Raw genomic sequence first — 13,673 nt, forward strand, 5'->3', positions numbered from 1 at the left:
GCAGAGCTGCCCTTTGAAATGAAAATAGAATTAAGTAATGTGGCAATAGTTCTCACCGAACAACCTGGGAAATTGCTAAGAGCATGCCTACTATGCTGCTTATAGAAAATAATCATCCTCGAGGATTAACAGGTAAGTACTACTGGGGGGAACTCTTGCATTAAAAGTATGCTTTTGAACTTGAACAATTTTCCCAGCTCTGCTGTGGAGGACAAAGTACCACTTTCACCCAGCTCTACCCAACCAAACTGGAATTTGCATATGCCACCCAACTAATGAAGGTTGTATGTATACTTAGGGATAAGGTACCAATACGGACACAGCTTGGGAGCTCCACCTAATCAACTCATAGAAACCACCAGTACTGCTGCTCCCATCAACTGCAGTTACTAACCCATTGCTATGTATATTATTTTTGACTTGCAGTCAGCGGCACAACGTAGATCACCTATGAACTAGAATTCTCACCAAAATCAGATAATACTTGTACACAGGGAGACCATGCCTTAACATTAACTTTGCACTTGTTGCAATCCCCCTCCTCCCCCCGCCCTACCACGCACTTTTTGTCAGACATTGATGCTGATTTGACTAAGAGTGTGCTGGGATCATGCTAACCAGGCCCACACACCACTGTTCTTTTTTGAAAAATGTACCATTGTTTCCACAATTGGCACACCTCTGGAACACAGATAAGTCCAGTGTAAAAGGTACCAGTGCTACCAAGGGTCCTGTGACCAGGGAGGGTCCCTAAGGGCTGCAGCATGTGTTAAGCCACCCTAAGGGACACTTCACCAAACACATGCACACTGACATTGAAGATTGTGTGTGTTGGTGGGGAGAAAAATGCAAAGTCGACATGGCATCCCCCCCAGAGCGCCATGCCCACAAAACACAGCCTGCGGCATAGGTAGGTCACCCCTCTAGCAGGCCTTACAGCCTTAAGGCAGGGTGCACTATACTACATGTGAGGGCATAGCTGAATGAGCAACATGCCCATACAGTGTCTAATTCCATTCTTAGACATTGTAAGTGCAGTGTGGCCATATTAAGTATATGGTTTGACATTTTGAACTCCACAGCTCCATAATGGCTTCACTCAATACTGGGAAGTTTGGTATCAAACTTCTCAGCACAATAAACCCCCAGTGATGCCAGTGTGGGATTTATTAAAACATGCACACAGAGGGCATCTTAGAGATACACCCTGTATTTTACCCAATCCTCTAGTGTAGGGCTGACTAGTCTGTGCCAGCCTGCCACTAGCAGACAGGTTTCTGACCCCACTGGGTAAGGGCCTTTGTGCTCTTTGAGGCCAGAATCAAAGCCTGCTCTGGTGAAGGTGCTTCAAACCTCCCCCTGCAGGAACAGTAACACTTGGCAGTAAGCCTCAAAGACTCAGGCCTCATGTTACAGTGCCCCAGGGCACTCTAGGTAGTGGTGACTGCTAGTGGAGTCTCTGCCCCTCAGACAAAGCCCCATGTTTGGCAGCAAGTTCAGCAGGAAATTTAAAACAAAAACAAAACAAGGAGGAGTGACCACTTCAGCTGGTACCACCCCTAAGGTGTCCAGAGCTGAAGTGATCCCCTCCCTGCAGAATCCTCCACCTTGGTTTGGAAGACAGGGACCAATAGGAATGTGTCCCACTCCCCAAAAGGAGTGGGCACAGGAAGGGTGTAGCCACCCTCAGGGACAGTAGCCATTGGCTACTGCCCTCTGACCCCTGTAACACCCCTAAATCTTGTATTTAAGGGCTTGCCTGAACCCAGCTCACCAGATTCCTGGCGACATGACAAGAAGGACTGCTTATCTGAAACCCCCAGCAGAGAAGAAAGAAGACAACAATTGATTTGGCCCTGGCCCTACTGGTCTGTCTCCTGCTTCAAAGAACCTGCAAAAGAACAGCAACACACCCAGCGTGACCAGCGACCTCTGACAAGCTCCAGAGGACTGCCATGCATCCAAAAGGACCAAGAACAATTAAGGACTCCCATCTCACTCCTAATGCATGAGTCCTAACCACTCTGCACCTGACCCGAGTCCAGTTGATCCAACCAGCTAGAGAGGATCCCCAGGCGATTCCGAGAAAGTGCCCACCCTGAGTTGACCTCTCCACCCCTCCACAACAACGCCTGCAGAAGGAATCCCCGAGGACCTCCCTAACCGTGAAAGCTCTGGATGAAGATATCCAAAGCCAAAGGACCCACTGCACCCCCAGGCCCCAGGCCGTAGAGAAACAGACACCCAAGTGCAGCCACGTTCAGCAGGCAGCCCTCCTCTCTGTTCAACCGGTGGTGTGCCCAAGACGTCCCTCTGGGCCTTGCCTGCAGCCTCTGAGTGACCCCCGTGGGCCTTCTCATAGAGAATCATAGGAGACCAGACATCTTGTGTGCACCCTGCACCTGGCCGCCCCAGTGCCTCTGAGGGTGTATGTTTGGAGCCTATCTGTGCCCCCCACACTCCCCCTGCCAGTGCTCCTCTAAACCCCCAAGGTCTGCCCTCCTAAGTCGCAGGTACTTACCTGTCTGCAGATCTGAAACAGAGTGCCCTCAGTCTCCATAGGAGCCCATGGTAATTTTGCCTACACTTTGACCTCTGCATACGGCTGGCCCTGTGTTGCTGGTGGTGGGTGTTTGGGGTTAACTTGAACCCCCAACCTGTAGACTTCCTAACCCCCGGAGACTGGATCTGTAAGTGTTGAACTTACCTGTAAAACGATCTAACTTTTCTTCCCCCTAGGAACGGTTTCTGAAAATTGCAGAATCCATTTTTAAAACAGATTTTTGACAATATTTCAAGAACAGTAAAACTTATCGATTTCAAATAAAGTACTGTTGATACATGTGTGAAATATGAATCTATTGAAGCACTTACCTGCAACTTGAATCTTGTGGTCCTAAAAATAAACTAACAAAATATATTTTTCATATATAAAAACTATTGGTCTGGAGTTAAGTCATTGAGTGTGTGCGTGTGTGCGTGTGCGTGTGCGTGTGCGTGTGTGCGTGTGTGCGTGTACATCAAATGCTTTAAACTACCCTCCGATAAGCCTAACTGCTCCACCACACTACCACTAAAGAGAGCATTTGTTTTATCTACTTTAGCCTCTGTTAAGCCTCTGTGGAACCCCTGGACTCTGTGCACACTATATCTCATTTTGATACAATATATACAGAGGCATCTTTCTACACTACTTTTCAATCAATAAACAAAGGAATACACAGAGTATCTGCAGAAGTGCTAGAAAGGCACTGTAGTAAAGTGCCTCTTTTGACATGATCACCCCCTATTTTGTGTCTGGTTTCTGGTCTAATTTTGACTATTATTGCACTGGGTCCCTGCTAACTAGGTCCCTAGTGACAGATCTCTTGCCCCAAAACTGCACAGTTTTTTTTGTTTTTTTTTGTTTTTTTTTTACAATTGGCAAACTCTTTAGGTACCACTGTAAGTCCCTTGTAAATGGTACCCCTGGTACCTTTTGCCTGGGGTACTAAGAAAGGTCTCTGAGGGGTGCAGCAACGGTTGAGTCACCCCAGGGATCACTCACCAAACCCACACAGTGCTGCCACTGCAGACTGCGTGTGTTGGTGCAAGCTAAATTGAAAAAACGACCTGATACACACATGCAGTGTGCCATGTCCCTTAACTCTGCATGTGCCAGGCTAAGTCACCCCTAATGCAGGGTGCATACAGATACATGTGAGGGCATATATGTATGAACACGTATGTCCCTGCTATGTCTGTTGATTCCGATACATAGTAAGTGCCCAGGGAAGCCATTTTAAATTTATGTGCCAGACACCGGTAATGAAAATGTCACTTACCCAGTGTACATCTGTTCGTGGCATTAGTCGCTGCAGATTCACATGTTGTGCATAGTCCGCCGTCTGGTGTTGGGTCGGAGTGTTACAAGTTGTTTTTCTTCGAAGAAGTCTTTTCGAGTCACGAGACCGAGGGACTCCTCCTCCTTTGTTCCATTGCGCATGGGCGTCGACTCCATGTTAGATTGTTTTCCCCGCAGAGGGTGAGGTAGGAGTTGTGTATGTTAGTAAAAGTGCTCATACAATGGATTGAATAAGTATGTACCAAATAAGGTTTAAGTAATATATTTACAAATGTACAAATGTTGAAGATAACTTCCAAACGGCTACTGGCTCCCGGGGAGGCGGGTGGGCACATGTGAATCTGCAGCGACTAATGCCACAAACAGATGTACACTGGGTAAGTGACATTTTCAGTTCGATGGCATCTGTCGCTGTAGATACACATGGTATGCATAGACTAGTAAGCAGTTATTTCCCCATAAGCGGTGGTTTAGCCTGTAGGAGTAGAAGTTGTCTGAAATAGAGTTCTTAATACAGCTTGACCTACTGTAGCTTGTTGTGCGGATAGCACATCTATACAGTAGTGTTTGGTGAATGTGTGAGGCGTAGACCAAGTGGCTGCCTTACATATTTCCTGCATTGGGATGTTTCCTAAAAAGGCCATTGAAGCACCTTTTTTCCTTGTTGAATGTGCCCTGGGAGTAATGGGCAGTTGTCTTTTTGCTTTAAGGTAGCAGATTTGGATGCATTTAACTATCCATCTGGCTTGTTTTGATATTGGGTTACCTGCATGAGGTTTTTGGAATGCAATAAATAGCTGTTTAGTCTTTCTGATGTTTTTTGTTCTGTCAATGTAGTACATTAATGCTCTTTTGACATCTAATGTATGTAGTGCTCTTTCAGTCACAGAATCTGGCTGTGGGAAAAAAAACTGGTAGTTCTACCGTTTGATTTAGATGGAATGGTGAAATAACTTTTGGTAAAAATTTTGGATTAGGTCGTAGGACGACCTTATTTTTATGTATTTGTATAAAAGGTTCTTGTGTTGTGAACGCTTGAATTTCACTTACTCTTCTTAGAGATGTAATGGCGATGAGAAAGGCAACTTTCCAGGTTAGGAATTGTATTCCGCAAGAGTGCATGGGTTCGAAAGGTGGGCCCATGAGTCTTGTTAGAACCACGTTTAGGTTCCATGAAGGAACAGGTGGTGTTCTTGGTGGTATAATTCTTTTAAGCCCTTCTATGAATGCTTTGATAACTGGTATCCTATACAAGGAAGTTGAATAGGTAGTTTGCAGGTATGCAGATATTGCTGCAAGGTGTATTTTAATAGAAGAGAAGGCTAGCTTTGCTTTTTGTAAATGGAGCAAGTATTTTACTATATGTTTTGGAGTTGCGTCTAGTGGTTGTATCTGATTATGATGGCAGTACCAAACAAATCTTTTCCACTTACTTGCGTAGCAGTGTCTAGTGGATGGCCTTCTGGCCTGCTTTATGACTTCCATACACTCTTGGCTAAGTTGTAAGTGTCCGAATTCTAGGATTTCAGGAGCCAGATTGCTAGATTTAGCGATGCTGGGTCCGGGTGTCTGATCTGTTGGTTGTGTTGCGTTAACAGATCTGGTTTGTTGGGCAGTTTGATGTGGGGTACTACAGACAGATCTAGCAGTGTTGTGTACCAGGGTTGTCTTGCCCACGTTGGTGCTATTAAAATGAGTTTGAGTTTGTTTTGACTCAATTTGTTTACTAGGTAAGGAAGGAGAGGGAGAGGAGGAAAAGCGTAAGCAAATATTCCTGACCAGTTCATCCATAGGGCATTGCCTTGGGATTGCTTGTGTGGGTATCTGGACGCGAAGTTTTGGCATTTTGCGTTCTCTTTTGTTGCAAATAAGTCTATTTGAGGTGTTCCCCAGAGTGTGAAGTAGGTGTTCAGAATCTGTGGGTGGATTTCCCATTCGTGGACTTGCTGGTGATCTCGAGAGAGATTGTCTGCCAGCTGATTCTGGATCCCCGGAATAAACTGTGCTATTAGACCAATTTGATGGTGGATTGCCCACTTCCATATTTTTTGAGGTAACAAGCTTAACTGCGTTGAATGTGTTCCTCCTTGTTTGTTTAGATAATACATTGTTGTCATGTTGTCTGTTTTGACAAGGATGTATTTGTGGGTTATGATTGGTTGGAAAGCTTTTAGTGCTTGAAAAACTGCTAATAATTCTAGATGATTTATATGCAGTTTTGTTTGATGTATGTTCCATTGTCCTCTTATGTTGTGTTGATTGAGATGTGCTCCCCACCCTGTCATGGAAGCATCTGTTGTTATTACGTACTGTGGCACTGGGTCTTGGAAAGGCCGCCCTATGTTTAAATTTATACTGTTCCACCATAGAAGCGAGAGGTAAGTTTGGCGGTCTAGCAACACCAGATCTAGAAGGTGACCCTGTGCTTGAGACCACTGTGAGGCTAGGCACTGTTGTAAGGGCCTCATGTGCAGTCTTGCGTTTGGGACAATGGCTATGCATGAGGACATCATGCCTAGGAGCTGTAGTATTGTTCTTGCTTGTATTGTTTGGTTTGGAGACATGTGTTGAATGACTGTTGAAATTGTGAATCCTTTGTGGAGTTGGCGTTGCTACTCCTTTTGTCGTGTCTATTATGGCTCCTAGATATTGCTGTACTTTGCTTGGCAGAATGTTTGATTTTGCAAAGTTGACGGTGAACCCTAGTTTGTAGAGGGTTTGTATGACTTGATTTGTGTGGTTTGAGCATTGTGTGAGCGAACTGGTTTTGATTAGCCAGTCGTCTAGATACGGGAACACATGTATTTGCTGCCTTCTGATGTGTGCAGCGACTACTGCTAGGCATTTTGTGAATACTCTTGGAGCGGTTGTTAAACCAAAAGGCAATACTTTGAATTGGTAATGTATTCCTTTGAATACAAACCTTAGATATTTCCTGTGTGATTGATGTATTGGTATATGGAAATATGCGTCTTTGAGGTCTAGGGTTGTCATGTAGTTGTGTTTTTTGAGCAATGGTAACACTTCTTGTAGTGTGACCATGTGAAAGTGGTCTGATTTGATGAATGTGTTTACTACTCTGAGGTCTAGAATTGGTCTCAGTGTTTCGTCCTTTTTTGGTATCAAGAAGTACAGTGAATAAACTCCTGTGTTTATTTGTGTGCTTGGTACTAATTCTATTGCATTTTTTTGCAGTAGTGCTTGAACTTCTATCTCTAGAAGCTGTGAATGGTGTTTTGATAAATTTTGTGATTTTGGTGGTATGTCTGGAGGGAATTGCAGGAATTCTATGCAATAACCATGTTGGATAATTGCTAGGACCCATGTGTCTGTAGTTATTTTGTCCCATGCTTCGTAATATTCACGTATCCTCCCCCCCACTGGTGTTGTGTGGGGGGGGTGAGTGACGTGTGAGTCACTGCTTGTTGGTAGTGGTTTTGGGGCTTTGAAATCTTCCTCTATTCCTAGGGAATTGCCCCCCTCTATACTGGCCCGAAAACCTCCCCTGTACTGTCCCTGGTAGGTGGACGGTGCGGACTGTGAGGTGCTAGCTTGTGTGGCCTGACCCCGAAACCCTCCTCTAAAAGGTGTTTTGCGGAAGGTGTTATAAGATCCTCTGCTCTGCGGGGAGTAGAGTGCGCCCATGGCCTTGGCAGTGTCAGTGTCCTTCTTGAGCTTTTCTATGGCTGTGTCGACCTCCGGACCGAACAGAAGTTTTTCGTTTACTGGCATGTTAAGTACTGCCTGCTGAATTTCTGGCTTGAATCCAGACGTTCTGAGCCATGCGTGCCTACGGATGGTAACCGACGTATTAATGGTCCTTGCGGCCGTGTCTGCTGCATCCATGGAGGAGCGTATTTGATTGTTGGAAATGTTTTGACCCTCCTCAACAACCTGTTTTGCTCTTTTTTGCAGATCTTTTGGGAGATGTTCAATGAGATGCTGCATCTCATCCCAGTGGGCTCTGTCGTATCGCGCTAGCAGCGCTTGTGAATTTGCGATGCGCCACTGGTTTGCTGCTTGGACAGCGACCCTCTTCCCGGCTGCATCGAACTTCCTGCTTTCTTTATCTGGGGGAGGTGCATCCCCAGAAGTGTGTGAATTTGCCCGTTTTCTGGCAGCCCCTACCACCACAGAATCTGGTGGCAGCTGAGAGGTGATGAATACAGGGTCCGTAGGAGGCGCCTTATACTTTTTGTCCACTCTAGGCGTTACTGCCCTACTTTTAACTGGCTTCTTGAAGATCTCCTTTGCATGGCGTAGCATGCCTGGGAGCATCGGCAGGCTTTGGTAGGAGCTGTGGGTGGAAGAGAGGGTGTTAAATAAAAAATCATCCTCTACTTGTTCCGAGTGTAGTTCCACATTATGGAATAGTGCTGCTCTAGCCACCACTTGTGAATAGGCTGTGCTGTCTTCCGGTGGTGATGGCGTAGTTGGGTATGTGTCTGGGCTGTTATCAGACACTGGTGCGTCGTACAAGTCCCACGCATCCTGATCTTGGTCATCGTGGCTCATGGCGGTGTGAGCTGGCGAATGTGACGGGGTGTAAGTTGGCGAAGCCGGAGTTACAGGTGGAGGCGAGGGAGGAGGTGTTACCTTTTGTGCTGTTTGTTGCTGAGGAGTAAACTGAAGCGTTCTCTTTCTTTTGACAGGTGGAAGGGTACTGATCTTCCCAGTCCCCTGCTGAATAAAGATACGCTTTTGCGTGTGATCCACGTCAGTGGATTGCAGTTCTTGTTCAAATCTGTGTTTCTTCATTTGTGAAGACATAGAATGCTCTTCAGTATAGGAGCCTGAAACAGGGTCTGATGTCGCTTTTTTCGGCTCCCTGTTGATTGGTTTTTCGGCTCCGAGGTAACCTTCCTCTTTTTCTGTGCCGAAAATTCTTGGCCTCTATGGTCTTCGGCGCCACTGTCTCGGCGTCGATCCGTGTCGACACCGAACTCTCGGTGTCGATGCTTCTCTTTAGCACTCTCTCGGTCCCGAGGAGGCTGCGTGCCGGTGTCTCGACCGAAGTCGGACGATCTCGACACTGAATGGGCCTTTTTCGGTGCCGATTGTTGGTCACCGAGAATTTGGGTGGAGCCATGGCCGGTTGGCAGTGGCGTCCCCTGGGCCTTCTTTCCTTTTTTAAGTTCTGATCTCGACGTCTTACTCACAGTTTTTGTAGAGTCTAGTTCGTCGGAGTCTGAATCCTGGATGGAAAAGGATTCCTCCTGTTCCTCTTCTGTCTCGAACTGTCGACGCTCCTTTGGTGTGGACGGCATCTGCAGTCTTCTCGCTCGACGGTCGCGCAGAGTTTTTCGGGACCGGAACGCCCGACAGGCCCTCACAGGATTCTTCGCTGTGCTCGGGTGACAGGCACAGGTTACAGACCGAGTGTTGGTCCGTATAAGGATATTTGTTGTGGCATTCGGGGCAGAATCGAAACGGGGTCCGTTCCATCGGCGTTGTTCTCCACGCGGTCGGGCCGACTAGGCCCCGACGGTGTGCCGAAATCTACCCCGAAGGGCACCGAAGCGCTTCGATGTTCAATGCGTCGTCGTATGTGTCTATCTCGAACCGGATCGCAACGATACCGTCGAAAATCTTCCGTTTTCAGCTATCTTTCCATTCCGAAACTCGGAGCGACAGGAACACGTCCGAACCCGATGGCGGAAAGAAAACAATCGAAGATGGAGTCGACGCCCATGCGCAATGAGCACAGAAGGAGGAGTCACTCGGTCCCGTGACTCGAAAACACTTCTTCGAAGAAAAACAACTTGTAACACTCCGACCCAACACCAGATGGCGAGCTCATGCATACCATGTGTATCTACAGCGACAGATGCCATCGAACAAAATATACTTTCATTTATCTGGATGCAGCTCAAATGAACTACCAAATAGACAATGGTAGTCAAGTGGTGGATTCTAAATGCAGGCAACAGGAAAAACCTAGCAGCATTCGCCAGTACACAATAAGGGCAAAACACACCTAAATTCACAAATAAGGGGTCTTTACCAGAATCGACAAATGTTGGGGAACTTAATACAAAAATTAACCAATACTAGCTAACAATCTCAGCAGGCTAAATACCACTGTAAAATCATTAGACAAAGCCAGAAAGTACTTGCACACTGTGCCAAAGGGATGATGATACCATGTGAAGGACAAAAAAAGAAGGAGTTAAAGTAAAAGAAAACTTTTCCCACAATGCTACAAATGTAAATGGTATGCAAGATACCACCCTGAACAGAGTAATCAAAGTCAAAGTTGTCATAAGAACCAAACTAATCCACTTTTAGGGTCGGTTATCACCTGCAAGTGAATTTATCCCGCAAAATAGTACAACTTTACCAACAGTGTTAGAAAGACAATAAAACTGCAAAAAGAGACAGCAAAATACTATCAAATGAGCCTAAATAAAAATAATTAAGTACTTACAATTCAACCTAAAAGCAAAAAATGGCCTAGTTAGATGGATAATGAGCACAAATAAGCTTACATTTTTAACAAATATTTTCATTTGCATAAAATTTAGGGAAATGTTTTAAAGTATGTGAATTGGGTTTGGAATTATTCAATTAGGTAATAATTGACTACAGAACAAACAACTATGGTCGTTAGTAATAAAGTGAAGTAGTTGTGTAAAGTTACATAGGAGTAATAGGGGGAAAGAGGGACAGAAAATTACCATCCTCTTGTTTGGTCAATGCCTTCAGCAATGAAGTCTGCAGGGAAGGACTCCTCAAACTCCCTCTTATTCTCGAAGGGATAGTGGACTTGGGCGTACGGCATGCTTCCACTCTCAAACCAGCAGTCAAAGACTTCAGGGACGCGCCTTAGCACCCCTTTCCCACAGCGAGAAGGGATGGTTAAATGGTCAACGCTGAAAGAGACAATAATTATTTGGAAACGAACACAGTTTCATGCTCACCAATGGTTACTTTAACACCAGTGATCACAGTATCAAGATACATACATTTTAAGTAAAACACATATTGGTGAATGAGAATGACGTTAAAGATTAACAAGAAATGTCTCACCTACCAAACAGCTGCCTATTTCAAGATCTGAATTTATGATCTACACATTATCAGAGAAAGTAGGGAAATGGAGAGTGATGCTCTAAATGTGCCGCTCCTTAAATGTAAATCAAAGGTAAGAGGCAGTGATGCAGTAAATCAGCATTGTGTCATTTTCATAAAGGCACATGTCACCGAATCAGTGAAAATTAAAACAAGAAAAATATTGAAAGCTAAGGACAAAATTGGTTATCCAGCATATACATCAAACAGAGTTACCAAACGATGCACAATAACTAAAAACAACGGAGGTGACACATATTTAGTGCCCTGACATCCTCTCCAGGGCAGGACGGGCCAGGGACGAAGGTGCAAGATGCCACCAGTCCACTGCTGAGAAAGTTTCCGGATCCAGTCTGTCTACTAGGGAAATTCACAAGGTGAGGAATCTATGGTTGGAGTCATTAAGGTAAGTAACTGTTCTCCCACAGCCCCAGTTCTGTCAGTAAGTCGGCTCAGTTAATGTCTATTCATCTTTACAAAGACCTGCAAGGATGTCAGATAAGCAAACACTTGAGGCTGGCTGACTTTGATGTGCACTTGGTTTATTTATTTCTATTATGCTTCTGTATACTAATGGATGCGTACCTCACAGTAAAACCTGTATTATTGAGACATTTGAGTTGCGGTCACCATTGGCCTGTTAATTTATTCCCTGGTAACGGTGATCATGAACAAGCTTTCACTGCAAGCAACAATGAGCAGATATCAGACTGTCTTTGTTAGGGTGCAAAAACAGATACTATCACAGTTACAAGTCTGAGCGCTGTTCCTTTTTTGAGCTGCGGAGAGCAACCACCCATTACTCGGACTCATTCACACCTAACTACAAGAAATCGAACTATAGACAAGCAGGATCAGTAGGAATCTTAAAGCTATGCTCCAGGGGTCTTTCCCAGTGTGGCAGTGCCATCTAGTACTGGAACTCTTCAGGTGGCAACAGCGTATTTTGGATTTTTCATTCGTACAAAACTTTGCAAATGCCAGCTATAGCTTAAGCAGCTGTCATCAAAGGTGGGCTAAATTCCATACTGTTTTTTTATTTCTCCGACTTTCAATTTTCAACTTTGACATTTTCCATATTCAGTTACACTTCACAAAGGATTACACTTACCCAAAGTACATCTGTTCGTGGCATTAATCGCTGCAGATTCACATGCTGTGCACATCCCGCCATCTGGTGTTGGGCTCGGAGTGTTACAAGTTGTTTTTCTTCGAAGAAGTCTTTTCGAGTCACGAGATCGAGGGACTCCTCCCATTTCGACTCCATTGCGCATGGGCGTCGACTCCATCTTAGATTGTTTTCCCCCGCAGAGGGTGAGGTAGGAGTTGTATATGCTAGTAATAGTGCCCATGCAATGGAGTGAATACGTATGTACATAATGTAGTTTAAAGTAATATATATATTTACAAATATACAGATGTTCAAGATCAACTTCTAAACGGCTACAGGCTCCCGGGGAGGCGGGTGGGCGCATGTGAATCTGCAGCGACTAATGCCACGAACAGATGTACACTGGGTAAGTGACATTTTCCGTTCGGTGGCATACACATGCTGTGCATAGACTAGTAAGCAGTTATCTCCCCAAAAGCGGTGGTTCAGCCTGTAGGAGTTGAAGTTGTCTGAAACAATGTTCGTAGTACTGCTTGGCCTACTGTGGCTTGCTGTGTTGTTAGCACGTCTACACAGTAGTGTTTGGTAAATGTATGAGGCGTAGAGCATGTAGCTGCCTTACATATTTCTGTCATTGGAATATTTCCTAGAAAGGCCATGGTAGCACCTTTCTTTCTAGTTGAGTGTGCCTTTGGTGTAATAGGCAGTTCTCTTTTAGCTTTAAGATAACAGGTTTGAATGCACTTAACTATCCATCTAGCAATGCCTTGCTTAGAAATTGGATTTCCTGTATGAGGTTTTTGGAAAGCAATAAATAATTGTTTTGTTTTGCGAATTAGTTTTGTTCGGTCAATGTAGTACATTAACGCTCTTTTGATGTCCAAAGTATGTAGTGCTCTTTCAGCTACAGAGTTTGGCTGTGGGAAGAACACTGGTAATTCTACTGTTTGATTTAAGTGGAACGGTGATATGACTTTTGGTAAAAATTTAGGATTTGTTCGTAGAACTACTTTATGCTTGTGTATCTGAATAAATGGTTCTTGTATGGTAAATGCTTGAATCTCACTTACTCTTCTTAAAGATGTGATGGCAATTAAAAATGCAACTTTCCATGTTAAGTATTGCAATTCACAAGAGTGCATGGGCTCAAAAGGTGGACCCATGAGTCGTGTTAAGACAATGTTGAGGTTCCATGAAGGAACTGGTGGTGTTCTTGGTGGTAGAATTCTCTTTAGACCTTCCATAAATGCTTTTATGACTGGTATTCTAAATAGAGAAGTTGAGTGCGTAATGTGTAGGTAAGCTGAAATTGCTGTAAGATGTATTTTAATGGAAGAAAAAGCTAGCTTAGATTTTTGCAAATGTAGTAAGTATCCTACGATGTCTTTGGCAGATGCGTGTAAGGGTTGAATTTGATTATTGTGGCAGTAATAAACAAATCTTTTCCACTTATTTGCATAGCAATGTCTAGTGGTAGGTTTCCTAGCTTGTTTTATGACCTCCATACATTCCTGTGTAAGGTTTAAATGTCCGAACTCTAGGACTTCAGGAGCCAGATTGCTAGATTCAGCGATGCTGGATTTGGGTGTCTGATCTGTTGTTTGTGTTGCGTTAACAGATCTGGTATGTTTGGTAGTTTGACATGAG

At 44.6% G+C, this 13,673-nt stretch overlaps 1 protein-coding gene across 1 annotated transcript in view; it reads right to left on the minus strand.

The window, feature by feature from the left end:
* Window positions 1-13,673, minus strand: part of IARS1 (isoleucyl-tRNA synthetase 1) — a 703,557-nt gene that overhangs the window by 398,262 nt on the left and 291,622 nt on the right. Inside the window, exon 16 of the mRNA XM_069206674.1 lies at window positions 10,522-10,716. Coding sequence (XP_069062775.1) covers window positions 10,522-10,716 — 195 coding nt within the window. The remainder of the gene's footprint in view (window positions 1-10,521; window positions 10,717-13,673) is intronic.

Source organism: Pleurodeles waltl, chromosome 9, assembly GCF_031143425.1.
Source record: "Pleurodeles waltl isolate 20211129_DDA chromosome 9, aPleWal1.hap1.20221129, whole genome shotgun sequence".
Classification (NCBI taxonomy): Eukaryota; Metazoa; Chordata; class Amphibia; order Caudata; family Salamandridae; genus Pleurodeles; species Pleurodeles waltl.